The 15,471-nt window shown below is 40.2% G+C and overlaps 1 protein-coding gene across 1 annotated transcript in view; it reads right to left on the bottom strand.

Moving 5' to 3' along the window:
* The window catches only part of WDFY2 (WD repeat and FYVE domain containing 2), a gene marked incomplete at its 5' end in the record, with an annotated part of 70,102 nt that overhangs the window by 24,664 nt on the left and 29,967 nt on the right, over positions 1-15,471 (bottom strand). The window contains 2 exons of the mRNA XM_084279141.1: positions 4,270-4,343; positions 9,702-9,769. Coding sequence (XP_084135267.1) covers positions 4,270-4,343; positions 9,702-9,769 — 142 coding nt within the window. The remainder of the gene's footprint in view (positions 1-4,269; positions 4,344-9,701; positions 9,770-15,471) is intronic.

Raw genomic sequence — 15,471 nt, 5'->3', positions numbered from 1 at the left:
AAACACCAACTACATCTCTTTAACATTGTACCAACAGAAACTGGTTTCTTATCCCTCCATGCAGAGATGTGTTGCTCCTCTCCGAGCTGCTGATGCTCAGTCCCATTAGGCAGCTTTTTGGCTCTTCTTAATGAGCTAGAAAGGCTGGGGCCACCCACACTCAGTTGGTGCTTGTTGACAGAATGGAGCAAGATTTCTGAGTCCTGAGAGAACTCTTTTTCACAGGAGGGGCTGGGATATATCACAGAACTCAGGATGGCAAAACCAAAACCCCTCCTTGCAGGGATTAAAAACATTTTTTTTTCCCTGCCAAGAATCACCTTTGCTATTCAGAGGGATTTTTTGGAGATACTTTATGACCTTTTTTGACATACTGAAAATTTTAGAAATCAGCCTTGGCTGTTTCAGGTAATGTTGGCAGTGATGGTATCACGAAAGCCTTTTCAGAGCAGAAAGGAGAAGGCTTGAGAGTTTGAAAAGACTCTAATTTAGTGCCCACTGTTGTACAAAGAGCCTCAACTATATCTTCATGGAAGACACCTCCCTCACACTGAAACACATACACCCACCACCACAAATACAACTCTGTAAATCCTCACCCTGGAAATATTATTGGCATCTTGTTTCAAATAACGCTTGTTAAGGCAAACAAAACCCATAGTTAGATGTTTGCCAGTTCAGTTGGCCATGGGGCTGGCTGACGTGGCCCAGGGTCTAAGGAAGACCCATGCCTTTCCAGAACTGCAGGAGGATGCCAACTGATGTATCCCAAATAGCACTAGAGACTTCCGCTTAGGCAACTGAATCAATTTCTGAGAGATAATAATCTTTATATATTAGTTATTTACTATCCATTCACAATTTTAATTCCTACACCAGGGAATTTAGTTTGGTAGATGATGCCATTTTGACATTGCAGATCTCCTGAAAGGCTTGACTTTGTCCTGTTAACATAAGTGACTGACAGCACTCTCACCACGTCTTCCAGAGAACAGCAAACCCACTTCAGAAATGGAAGAGTATGAAGGCTCTTAAATCTACTGTCAGACCCTTTATCTATGTCAGTTGCAAAGAAAGCCCTATGACATTATTACAGTGTTTTAATCTTATAAAGTATAAAATCTGGGAGAAGACAAAAACTATCATGTACTTTTGTTGAAGGAAAAAATAGTAAGCTTCCTACAGTAGCAGAGGAGATGGGTACACATCAGCGGGTAGAGCCTGACTCAGTCTCAGGTATTCAAAGTGCTACAGCCAAAGCAGTAGACACCTGCAAGATCTAATTATGTGGAAGTTGAGTCTATCTTAATAAGTATCATCCCCAAGGAAGAACCCTGAAGGGGTTATTCTAATGCCCTGTTTTCCTTCTGGCCTTGCTTGAAGCATGTAATAGATTTATCTAGACACAAGCATGGTCAACAAAAAAAGATTAATTTAATTCTGCTTCATCTACCTAAAAAGTAAATCCCTCATTTAAATCTCCCTAGAGATGAGGAGAGAGATTTATGCAATTCTAAAACAAGTTCTAGGGTAAGCAACAAGGATGTCTCCAAAGGCAATTTTCCTCTCATCTACTGGCTGCAGAACCTAATGATTAACTTTATCTAGAAGCTAACTTTCAGATATATGACATTAGATGAGGAGTCTCATCTTGGCTGTGGAAGTCTGTCTATTGCAAGTAATAAACCTTTCCTCTGTTTCTTCTTCTTCTTCTTCTGGTATCTTGAGAGACTTGTACCCATTAAAACATGATTTTCTCCACTTCAGAGCAAGGAATATATGACCATGATAAAGTCTTTTGGCTTTCAAAAGGGACCTCAGGCATAAAGTAACAGAAATGCCACTTTCACTCAAAAAAAAAAAAAAAAAAAATTGCAAAGTGTAAAAAAAACCCCAAAAGCCAAAACAAAAAAAACAACATAGCAACTATTTTTTTTTGTAGTTTATGTACCACTGCTCCTCAACCATGATGTTAGACAATGTTTGCTCAAGAGAACCTTCCACTGTGCTGCACGAACCTTTGTGTTGAGAAGTTACAAAAGGCTGAAAACAATCTCTTCATTTCTGTAGAACCAAAATTGTCACTCTGTTTCACAAGGAAAGGTGGCCAGATGAGCTCACCTCACGGTGGCTTTGCTAGAAGAGTTTTCTTTGGTAATGGCATCACAGCCCGTCCTTCTCAAAATGCACCATATGCATATGTCTGAGGCAGCAGGCTCATAACCAAAATCCATACAGTTTACACAACTTTAATGTCAAAGAAAAAGGGCAGTTCCACTTTCTTATCCCCATTTACATCTGAAAGTACAAGCAGTACTTCCTTGCACGGCAAAAGTCTGAGATTATGTGGCATTGTCATGACCATTATATCAGCTTGTAACATGACTTCATCAGCTTAGTCCTTGCCAGGAGTTCTTTCCTTCTACACAAAGTGAATTTGGAGAATGATTTTCAGTATTGTTTTTTGGTCCTGCACCTAGCATACACAAGGGTTCTGGGCATTACCAGAAATGCCAACACGGAACAGCTGACTAATTTCCAAATATTTCAAGCTGCTCAAGTTGCCTGTAGTTTCCCTTTGAGGGCGGGCACCAAGGTCATCTTGTTGTAGTAAATTCTCTTATTCTGTGGTCAGTGTGCCTTGCTTGTATATTCCTGTGCTAAACAAACATCTCTGTGCCAGACATTGCTGGGACTTGAATATGGGGCTACCCTTCCTCTTCTTCCATTCCCACCTCCACCACTTCTTGTAGCACATTACAGCTGTGGCTTCTCTTTCAAGCCTTAGGTTTGCTACATTTCATTGTTTGTGGAAGTCCATAGAGAGCATTTTCTGCTCTACCACACAACTGCCCGCAGCTACAGGGAACTAAATCAAGCAACACAGACAAACCCTTCCCCCCTCCTCCTCTGTACTTGTATCCAGAAGACTGGGAAAAGCAAAACCCAGCTTAGCAATGGAATATGCCTCAGCCATGGCAATATATACCTATGAGAACCCAAAGTCATATGTTGGTTTACCACCTGCATGTCTCATTTACTTTCTTTAGCTTCAGAATGGAAAACATTTTAACTCCTTTCAGACTCAAGAATCCCCTGACTTTCCAAGGCAAAATGCCCCGAAGACAAAGGGCACATCTTTTCCATCATGCCAGAGTATTTAAATACCTTATTTACAGTCGCCTTTACATTCCTCGAAGGCCTAGTGAAAACAAAAGTGTTTAGTAGGGCTGGCAAATTACAGCTATTTCAGAGAGTGGGAAGGAGGGAATTTCAGAGGTGCAGGGAATTCTTTGGCAGCTGTCCCTGTCCCTAGATATAATAGGAGAAATCTACAGGGACAACAAAAAAAAAATCTCTGCTACTAGCCATTAATAGCTTTATAGGTCAAAACCTTCACATCTTTGATACAGCTCACACGCAACAGCTAAAAGGGTCACACAGCCTTTCCCAAATACCATCCTGGCTTTAGTGTTGACAGCTGCCCTTATGCCAACCTGCAAATACTGATTCAGTTATAAAACCCATAAGGCAGAGAAAACAGTGGTAAAAATCTGAAATGATGGCAAAATGATCCTAAACTGGAAGAGGAGTCTATAGATGAGGCATAGCTGAAAAATACCTCTCTGACCCGTGATCTTTCCACAAAGTGATACAGCTTTTACTCATCATCCCACAAGAAAAATCCAATGAATAAGGTCAACTGCTACCCTCTGTTCCAGATCTAGAAGGCAGACTTTCGTTTTAATACCCAGCTTCCTTTCCACAAGCACAGATTTCTTAGATGTTAATGAACCAAATCTTTCAGCACTGCCACTTTGCAGCAACTCCTTTAAAGAAGGGGAGAGGAAAAGAAAATCTGATTCCCAAAGTTTGGAAAAGCAGCTAGATATGGAGCAAAAGTCCACCTTCTGCCTCTCAGAAGATATTTTTCCCCTCTTAATTGTTGCTTTCAGAAAACTTTGCTATAGTATGATTAAAAAGGCACTGAAATTTAATAAAACAACGGCTGGTTTTCTGTGTTGTTATTTTTAAAAGATATGCAAATTAAGACAGTTTGTTTAGTTGCCTAATAAATATTGCAAACCCCACTTAATCTCTTTCTGACAGTTGTAATTTGAAATAATCTGCCATTTTCTAGACTACAGCTTTAGTTTCACTAGCAGTAAAAAGTCTGCCAGACACTATCAAAAATATCCTCACCACAACATCACACATATACTTCTCAAAAGGGAAGCATTTCAACTAGAAATCTTTGGATGTACTTACTGAGATTGTACCATTGTCTAGACCTATGGACAGCCTTCTGGTTTCCGGGTTAAAAGACATGCATGAACATGGAGCTGAAAAAAATGAACATGTTGATGAAGTTAAAAAAACTGCGATTCTCATTTTCTTGAAGTTCTGGAAAGCCTAAAACTAGCTAACATGCTTTATGATGCTGTTCAGCATTTTGCCCCTTCCAGTAGACAAACATTTAAAAAGCGTTTTGCAATTCATTCAACCCTATCCTATTAGGACATGGAACAATGACTATTTCTTGCTCCAGCTCCTTAATTTTTTCTTAATTAATTATCTGAAAACAGGCATGCCATACAAGAGCAGTGGTGGTGTTTTGAAGTACGAGGCTGCTGACATTTCAGTATAAATCTGAGAGATTTCTTAGCTGAATAATTTAGGGGGTTACATTTGCTTAAACTACTGACAATAAAAAAACCCACAGTTTTATGTCAGAGACTTGTATCCTATACCTGCAGTAAGAAAGTTAACTTATAGGAATCAACATATCAACCAATATTAATGACTGTGACTCCAAATGTTTCCTTCTCAAGTTTCACTACAAACAATGTAATGACAGTATCACATATTATGGTCAAAATAAAATACTGTATTGAAAACTAACCATTGTTTTATCATATCAATATTACCCTAACAAACATTAGGACATAGAATCATAGAACCACAGAATATACTGAGCTGGAAGGGACCCATAAGGATCATCAAGTCCAACTCCTGGACATCCTTTTAAATTGCACACAGGTCAGTCATACTACACTCCCTCGAGGATCTAGCAGGGTAAAACCAGAATTTTCCTGCAAGACTTCAAGAGCTATGCTTGGTTTAATTAGGAAATTGTGAAGTTGCATGCAGAAGGCAGGGATTGTTTTTACTGCTCAACACAGCAGCATGAGGCTGGGAGTCCTGCTGTCCCAACAAAAAACTTCAGGAATACTTTTTCAGCAGCAACTGCCAACTGCAGTTATGGGCTGGCATTCTTGCTTCTTCAGCAGTGATGGTGGTTTTTAAACCATATTCTTGTGATAGACACAGAGTACAGTCAGACATGCTTTTAGTTCTGCTTTCCCCCTTCCCCTTGGTTTCTGCTCTCCATTGTGATTACTCAGTGTTCTTGTTGCTAACAAGCAAGGAGTCCTCTCTTTTCCAGTAGTGTGTAGCTGGTACCTTCTCAATTTGTGTAATGTCCCACCTAAGATTAAATACTCCATAGCTCAGAAAATCTTCCTCAGTAGTTTAGTTGGCAGCAAAGCTATATGGAGAAGAGGAAAGTCTGTGCTGACTGTTAAATAAAACTTGTTCTACCTTCAGTATTGACTCCCTCTTGAAAAGTTTCCTAAAGGACAGCCCACCACAAGCAGAAAGCATGCTAGATCCACATCCAGGCAGGCAACTCAATTTGTTTCCTGGAAGGGTTCACTGAATTAAATTAGGGAAAAAGCTTCAGTTCAAGGAAACTACCAGAAAGGAAACACTTAAATTAGGGCTACTAACAATGACAAAACTGCTCCTTCCTATACTTTTCTCTTAGAGAAAGTGAACCCAAATCATGTCTTTGGAGGGTGGTGCATTACTGTTATTATGTTGAGACTTCTAAGGTTGTAGCAGAAAGACACAGTTGTAGGAAAAGCAGACAGAAAAGAAAGCAATTCTAAGCAGAATGAACATCCAATCCTTTTAAAGGCACTTAATGCCATTATGGGCATATTCTACATATCAACTTTCAAATGCTAGACACTGTGCACACATACATTGAAACAGCCACTAAAAACTCTGAAGGCAATAAACAGCTTGCAAAGAGTAAGCCTCAGGTAAATTAGCTATTTGAAGTATGCTTTTCCAAAGTAGCCTGAAACACTTCAGACACAAAAGGTACAAGCAACTGCTTGACGTGGGCTGATTACAGAAAAGTCACTTCTAAATTCCAGACCCACGTGTACACAGTCACAGCAGTGTAGATATTTCTTTTGCTGTAATTGTTTTCCTAAGGGAATTCTTCAGAAACACGTGCTCTTGGAAAAATCAGTATGTCAGCACTACAGTTATGTTCACACTAGCAACACTAATGTAGGTAAAGTGATACCAGTTGTAACAAGAGTGAAGCAGCTCATGCTTTTGTGAAAGTAACATGACATTCAGATACTTAAGCACTTAATGCTCATCAGGAAGAGTAGGAGAAAACCAAACCAAACCAAACTAAAATACCCAAACCCTACACTTCTGAAATGTTTAACATCCTTTTAAAATAATAGCCAGAAAAAATAACATCACTCCAAAGGGCCTTGAATTCAGTATCTAGCTAGGATTTGGATTTCAGGCTGGAAAAAAGATTGATCTGAACCACAACAGAAGATGGGTAAGTATATTCCTGATGTGGAAGTTTGGTGGTAGTCTTTATCTTAAACACAGGGCAAATATGCCCTGATCTTAGCCTTTGGAGAATTCATTATGGAGAAAAAGCCCAATTACGTACTTCATGCCCTCAACAGTGTGTCACCTCTATTAGAGGCTGACAGAAGCAGAAGAGAAATACAAACTTTGGACCTGCAGTTTCAGGGAGCCGTTTTGAAGTGCCTAGAAGTGGCATAGTTTAAGACTGAAGGAGTGTGTTTTGCTTTGCAGTCTTTTTATCCTCTTGTTCAAAGCAAGGTGTTTGCTATGATAACAGCTGACTATTACCTGCCTCAAAGTCTGGATGCTCCACTGTTCCTCACTACAATAAATCCTTTCCTCCATTCCACATCTGTGAGAGGTGCTTGGTTTGGTTTGGGTCTCTCTGAGTGGCTGGTTGGGAGGTTTTTTGCATACTTCACTTGACTACAATTCCTTCCCCTTTCATGCATTTGTGTCTACTAAGCTATTTGGGGTTTTTTCCTGTACAGACACTGCTCAAAAGTCACATATCTGCCCATGGTTACGCATCTATAACTCATGTTGCACATGAGGAGGGTTAATGGGCTCGTCAGATGTTCATGGTTAAGTGTTCAGGGCCAGGTTGGATGGGGCTTTGGGCAACCTGGCCTAGTGAAGGGTTTCCCTGCCCATGGCAGGGGGTTGGAACTAGATGATCTTTGAGGTCCCTTTCAACCAAAACCATTCTATGATAATACGACTGTTGATAAAACGCTGTCATGAAGGAGACATGTTAACCAGATTTCCAGCTTACACAGTTTGCCCTACTGATGATGTAACAGCATGTATACAACACCCACAGCTCTTTCTTACTCATGGGCTAGAGGAGATGAACAAAAATGTGGCCATCAATTTGACCGGAATTTCCCAACCATGGAAACACCCATAGACAGGGCATGAAATTTAGTAATTGGGGAATCCCACCTCCAAACAGCAGCAAGTTTCACTACTCAGAAGGGATCTACAATCTTGATCTTTTTTCCAGTTATTTAATAGATTGCACATTCACAATGCACTGATGGCCCCAATTGGGTGCAGAGCTTGACCAAAGGACATGTCTGACTTGGCCCAACTTCTGATCCTCCTCATCTCCCAGGGTACACAGGGAGCAAATTCAGTTATTCAGGCTGCCTGATATCACATCATAAAAGGGTGTGGGTCATGCACCACCACGATCAAAGTTATTAGTTATGCTATAGGTGGGACCACCACTCACAGCTTGACTAAACTACACAAAGGCACCATTGTACCTACTACATTTTTACACAGAGAACCTCTGGGCAGTCATTCTCTAGACAACAAAAACCCATGTGAACCTAAAGCAGAGGTCCATTAAAAAATGATCCACACAGAAACAGAAAAAACGTTCATTTCTAGTCAAGAGCAAACTTGTACAGAGGCTGACTCAGAGTCCTTCCTACGATTTCCAAGCTTAAAGCCATGGTTGGTAACAATGTAATTGGCATTATTCCAGACATTAATTATACCTGATCATTCTTGAAATTGGTGAATAACACAGCATAATTTTAATATCTCTTGGCTCAAATGCTTACCAGCCTTCTAAGTAAAAGAGCAGTGTCAGGTGTTCAAATTTATGAAGGAGCTTTAAAGTGGTCCCCTTTGAATGGCTTTGGATCTACTCCATCCATCATTTCCAGTGAAACTGTTATTACTGGCAAAAATGCAGCCTTACTAATACCAGAGAAGGACCTAACAAGATTTTAAAATGCAAATGTATGCAAGAACATCACATGGAAAAAGAGAACTATCATTGCCAAACTGTTAAAACAGCCATTTCGTAAGAGTTTGACTGGGGAAAGCAAAACTCTTAGGACACACAGGTCAAGGGAACTCAGGCCACTGCCAGTGACAGAGCTCCACAGATTGCCACTTTATTAGCTTCTTTCCAATAACTTTTTGTGCATAATCTTGAGCAGAAAGGACCTTTGAGGTTTGACATATTCTTATGAGCTAGTCCATCAAAGGAAGGAGAGACATCCTCCTCTCTACCAAAGGAATGCTTCCTTAGGTGAGGCAGTCAAACACCATGGCCACTCTAAGGTCCCAATACGATGTTGAGGCACTAAAACATACTATTTAAATATTTTACTTATCATGGAGACAGCTGTCTCTTCCAAATCTAGCTATCTTAGCTTACAATAATTCTTTCTCCAGACAGTAAAAGCACCTTGATGGGACTTGATAAATGCTCCTCAATCTGTGGATTTCAGGTCAGCCTCATAAGCTTCCCAAGACAGGGTAACCCGGCACATCTTGCGCTGACTGAGAAGCATCACCCCTGCTGCTGGTGACCTGCAGAGTTATCCTCCTGCACTCAATGCAGGAGTAATGACAGACAGCCATGGCTGTGATTTCTTCAACAGCCTCTTGGGAAAACGGACGTTGACCTGCAGTTTCTTTTAAAGCATGAACGCTCTTTCGGGGAGAAAGCACAGAGCAGATTATACTGAAGGGATCCATCAGTGAAACTTGGTTTTCCACATTTAATTGCAGAGGTAAAATGATTCTGCTTCTTCACTGGAAGGGCTGCCTTCCCTGTCTAGTATTGTCTCTATCTTATTAGCTGCTGCAGGATATTAAGTTCTTATCAAATAAAACCATTTACTCTAATGGACTGAGCACATGTAGTAGGAAGGGCAGAGTGATTTATACTGGAGACTTACAAAGCTTTATGGACTCCATTAGTGGCAGAATGCAAGACTACATTTTGAGCTCCCACATTTTTTAATCTGTTTGCATTTGCTCATCCCTTGCTAGTATATCTGTATCCTTTTCCTGCTGTAATCCCTGATGCCTCTCAGAAGCATTAGCATGCAACTTGGTAAAGCTTCATAGAAACCAAGAGGATTGTTCAAGAATAATATTTAACACAGAGTGGTAAGCTTGCAAATGGTAATAAACATGAAGCTTCATCAAAACCAGAAAAGCCGTTTTGCAAATACACAGTAGGTAGTGAATGTCTCTATACTTACATGGCATTGCATGGTATATGCTGGGCCAGTACTGCCCACTGTCTCTCTTCAGCCAGACACGAACTGTCCTACAAAAGAAAAAACATAGCACATGTAAGGAAGAATGAAAAAGTAACCATGAATGAAAACAAAGTGGTAACGTTGAATACACAAGACATTCTTCAAAACGAAATTATTTTGCTGAGAGGGAAAACAAACATGCAAACTGCTGCAGCAGCCTTATACATCAACCTCAGACTAACCCCTGTAAGGTGAAGGTAGTCCATTCCTTGGTTCCACATAGTACTCAACATATTTGCCAAATACATCAAAGCAGTATTGAGAATCATTGTTTGCCTTCAATGCCTCACATGAGGATTTGGGACATCCTAGGTAGCCAGAAAGCACTCCTGTTTCAGCCCATCCAACCCCTTGCAGAAACTTTCCTCCTGCTCTCAGGGTAGCCCTTAGTCCATCTGCTTTCTGTTATTACATTGTTCTGCTTCAGGAAAACCTCTAAGCTAATGAGGGTCTGATATTTTCATCTTCTATTTACTAAGTTTATCATAGAGCCATAGAATGGTTTTAGTTGGAAGGGTCTTCAAAGATCATCTAGTCCCAACCCACTGCCATGGGCCGGGACACCCTTCACTAGCCCAGGTTGCCCAAAGCCCCATCCAACCTGGCCTTGAACACTGCCAGGGAGGTGGCAGCCACAGCTTCTCTGGGCAGCCTGCGCTAGGGACTCAGCACCCTCACAGGGAAGAATTTCTTCTTAATGTCTAATCCAAATCTCCCCTCTTTTAGTTTAAACCCATTACCCCATTACACTCCCTGATGAAGGTCATTCTCCTGCTTTCCTATAGTCCCCCTTTAGGTAGAAGGCTGCTCTAAGGTCTCTCCAGAGCCTTCTCTTCTCCAGTCAGAACAAACCCGTCTGTCTCAGCCTCTCTTCACAGGAGAGGTGCTCCAGCTGCCCTCTTGATCGTCTTTGTGGCCTTCCTCTGGACTCACTTCAACAATGCCCATTTATGCCAACAATGAGTTCTTCAGCTTCAGTACCTTCTCCTCTCCTCAGTGCACTCAAGAGTGCTATCAGACGCCCATTGAGCATCAGGCTGAAGAAGCCAAACTCTTATCTTTCTCTGAAGACGATGACCAAGGCGGTGGGCAACCTTGCAGCTCTCCTCTGTCCTATCAGTTTGGAGTCACTATTCTTGACTAGAGGCACCTAGAACGACAAAGTGCTTCAGCCCACCCCGACAAACTCTCCAGTGGTTTCCTCTCTGTTAGAAGACCTTCCCCATGTATTTGAAGAGTAATTTTGCTTTCTCATAACCATACAATACTGGCAGCTCCCTGTCACTCAATCCATGCCTTTCACACACGAGAGGCTTGTTGCTTGTTGTAGAGGATCTGGACTGATGTACCATCTGGGTCACAATAAATATTTATTATTTCAGTCCTTCACTTGTTTTGGTCCAATCTTTGAAGCGTCTTTCTCATTGAAACTCTCTCTTAACTTCAGTTCAACACCTAATTTAATCAAAACATGCCAAGTAACAAGTGTCACCAGTTAAAGCAGCAGGCAGCCAGTAATCTCCTGCCTGTTCTTGCATAGCCCACCGCCATCTCAATTACAGCCAACTGCTACTTGCCTTGCTGTCCCTTAAATCCTTATCATCTCCAGTTTTAAGCAGTAAGTTCTTGGTACAATACTGTGCTTTACTGATTTACACAAATGTATTAACTAAATTTTCTAGAGAAGGTTATCTGAGACAGCATCAAGATACTGTAGCACAATAGAGTTTAACATGTCACCAACTTTTATTTAGTCTTTTCCACCAAAGTATGTAATAGGAGATACAAGAGAGATCTAAAAATCTATTGTTAGACATAAGATTTATCTTCCTGTTGCAAATCTATAACTTGCACTTGACAGTATTAAGGAAGTGGGGGAGGGAAACAACGCAAGAATGGTTCTTTCCAGTTGATGAAATATGTAGAAATACACATTATGGAGAAGACTACACAGGGATTCCTATTGCTACCTTTCATGGAAAAGCAGATTTCAGCCCTTTTTAGCTAGTAAAAGTTTAGAGCCATATGCAATATAACATAAAGTGATCTAAGACATTACGTACACAAATCAAGTTTAAACAGATATGCCATGTAATATAATAAAGTAATTCAAAAACTAAGCTATCCTGCAAACTACAAACTAAGGGCTGCACCACTGTATGTTCCTGGATTGCATCTATCCAAAATCAGGTTTCTGTTCATCCTGCTATGCACTCAAATTCATTTTTCAGCAATTAATTCAGAAACCTGTGTATTTGGGCACTACACAAGTGGTATCATTATAGAAATGTCTCATGAGTACACTTTGACACAATATCTAGCTCTAAAAACTAACATTTCACTGGGTCAATAAATGCCACAGTGAGAAAGCGGTCACAAATTACTCATAACATAAAATTTGGTATAATTACCTCCTAAGTCTACTAGCCTTTTTGCAATCAACACATCAGCACCTCTTCAGTAGATCTGAAGCAAAACAACCAATATTTCTTCAGGGACAATTCATTAGCTGATAACAATGCTATCATATTTTTGATAGCAAATCCTTCTATTACTTCTCACTGTAGCTAACCAAAGCTGTTGCCAGAGCAGCACTCTGTGTCTGGACCTCAGCACACAGGTCTGGGAAGACATCCACAGCCACAGGGCTGTACACCCTGTTTGGGATAGGGTCCAAAAGCTTTGGGTTCATCTTTTATAAGAAGGTGGTCATTGCAATTCTGGAAGAAAATCAACTGCCCTGTTTCCCAAATAGGTGAGCTCTTATTAATGGGTTTATCCTTGACAAGTGAAGTTATCTGGGGAATGAATGAGTGTGCACAAAAAAATAATGTGATGAATCAGAGGGTGCTGAAATACCTCGATATGAAGCAGTTCTGAGGAGATGCACCAATAACCCGTGACAGACATTTCTTTCTTGACCATCCTAACCTTTACCTAAGGTGCTATTGGTTTAACGACTCCCAGGCTTTGACAAGGTTTCCTCTCCTCTCCACTTTGAGGCTCTGGCAAGCAATAAATCTAGTCCAACAGCTAATTTAGCTTAGTAAAAAAAGGACTACATAAAAGAAAAGATCTTTCAAGAGCTGGAGGAAATAAAAATAAATTTTATTTGCAAAAATGGCAATACTTCGGATGTTTTGGTTTGGTTTTGTTGTTTTTTAAACTGTATTGATTGTAAATTTACTAATTATTTGACAATTATGCCAATGTGAAGATCGTTAGATGAATGATACTGAAACAAAAAATATATTAAGCTTAAAATAGCCCAAAACACAAAACCAGTGGAAGTTCCTACTTCAGAGTGAAACTACTTTTACTAATGTGGACGTTTTCTGTAGGTACACAGTACGGTCATTTCTTTACACAGTCAAGTATATTTCCATTCAGTGACTGATTCATGCAAAATGAGAAACAAAGTATTCGAAGAATGAAAAGACTATGAAAAGATGCTATCTAACCCCAAGGTGTGTGAAAGGGAGCAAAACCAGCAAGCCAGTTCATGTAACTCATTACTAGAAATACTTATCTCCCCAGTAAACCATTTTACATAAAGGAAAACAAAACATCTTGGAAATCACTTATTTTAAAATTAAGGACTTTAAAATAAGCATTTAATAGTTATGTTAAACATTCTAATGGAATTCCAGTATCTATGTATAAGCTAATGTAAAAGTGTAAAAAGTCATCCTTATGTCAGAAGTGATGAGTCATTCTTTTTTACTCTTAAGACCACTGGTTAGATAATTTAGAATTTTAATAAAAGAAGAAAAACAGACCTCAGTTTATGAAACTTTTTTGGGTAACTTTTTCTCTAAGTAAATTCAGTCTAAAGTATAAACTATGCCAACAACTGAACTTGGGAGAAGCCAAATGGTCTTGGAAGACAGTGTCTTTTTTTCCAGCTGCAGTCCTGCACATTTTTGTATACTACTTAACACAACACTACCCACTAGACATGAAACCGAGAGCTTCTCAAGCTTCTAAAGAATGGAAAGGAAAAAAAAAACAAGCATGAATGAAAATATGCTTTTTTATGGATGTGTATCATGAAGAGTACTTACTGGTTGCATGGTTACTGGACTTAAACACTGCACCCACCCAGATCAGGATCCACTCTTCAGCTGCTATAGAGTGATTCAGATGGCATCACCATGGAAATGAGTTGTCCCTTCATTTTGCTGTCAGTGGATTGACTTGGAAAGATTTTTAGAACCTGTCAAATCGATGGACACTCTTCTACTCTTTTCATAATGGAGATGATTTCTTTTAAAATGGGACAGCCCATAGAGAAATAATTCTGCCATGCACAAGACAGGGTATTTCTTGATATATTAAGGAGATGCAAAAAATGTATATTTTGAAAGAAAAATTGCTGCTCTCTGTGATGCTCAAGAATATGTGTATGAAGTCCAGGTAGCCATGGTCATACTGGCGTGTCTCAAATGCACTACCAGTCTGTGCACGTGTGCAGGAGATAAACTTCATCTAAGCACCCACTGCTCACAGAGGGGAGGGGTCTATGTCAATGGCAGCACCACTGACATAGTCCATCTCAGCATGGCAGCTCTACGCTTCACCATCTCCAGAAACTTATTCAATCAGTGGTACATGCCATGGTATATTCTTTCTGACAAAGACGTTTTTCTCATACAAATCCCAGTTTGTGCGTTTAGGTTGCAGTGTGCTCCATGAAAGTCTGCACAATGCTGCAAGGAAAGATGCAAGAGTCTCTCTCTGATGGAGCCCTAGTCTGGCCATAGCTTCTTGTCAACTCATTGCTGGAAAACATTGTCACCTGGAGCTGTAGAGTTGAGTCTCTTTGACGGACTCACAGGCAGGATTCTTGTCTTTTCTCCTTGGTGCCTTGTGTGAAATTAATGGCAAAAGACCAGAGCTGGTCTGGCATATGGTACAGACATATCAGACATATCTGAACACTGTCCCAAGATGTTTACATGTTGCAATATTGTCAAGTCTGTTGTAGAGAGACCCAACTCCACCATTAACAAGAGGAATGAGTTATCCCTACTTCACTTCCCCAGAACATCCACAAACCTACCAGTTCTAGTTGTACAGCGTGAGCGAAGAAATCTGATTTATCAGTTTCCCACAACAGATCCCCACTGTCCTACTCATGAATGTTTTTCCTTCCTCAGCTCTTCCTTTTTAAACATTTCACTTTGCTGAGATGCACTTGTGCAACGCACTATCGCCTTCATGACCCAGGCATATGCCAGCTATATAACAGAGCAGAGGTACCCTCAACACATGCAATTTGCTACAATATTTTGTAGGTATTCTTATCTCCTGGAAATTGTTTTAAATGGCATTCTAACATAGTCATTATTGTTTATACTTTGGACCATATATTGTGGATATTTTAGATCTCGTCTTGCTGAGGGGTGAGCATCAAACCCAGTTACAAGGCATGAAATTAGCTTTATTCCTATTTGTAGTGGGCTCTTGGGAAAGAAATTTTCATCTGTCACTTTTGAAAGTAGTAGCAGGCTCATTCAGAGATCAATGCCTGCCCCGTGCACATTACTGCTCCTTGGGAAAGGGAGGTTGGTCATCAGTGAAAATGATGTCACATGGTTAAAAATAGACATCTTCAGTCAGCTGTCCTAACCACAGAGCTGATTTAACACTGTTACAGAACAGTTTCCAAATAGGAAAAGGAAGACATTAATCTATTCTGGAAAATTCT

Source organism: Gallinula chloropus (assembly GCF_964237585.1).
Source record: "Gallinula chloropus genome assembly, chromosome: 1".
NCBI classification, from domain to species: domain Eukaryota; kingdom Metazoa; phylum Chordata; class Aves; order Gruiformes; family Rallidae; genus Gallinula; species Gallinula chloropus.
Note: the sequence above shows the minus strand (reverse complement) of the source record. Positions and strands in the feature narration are given on the sequence as shown.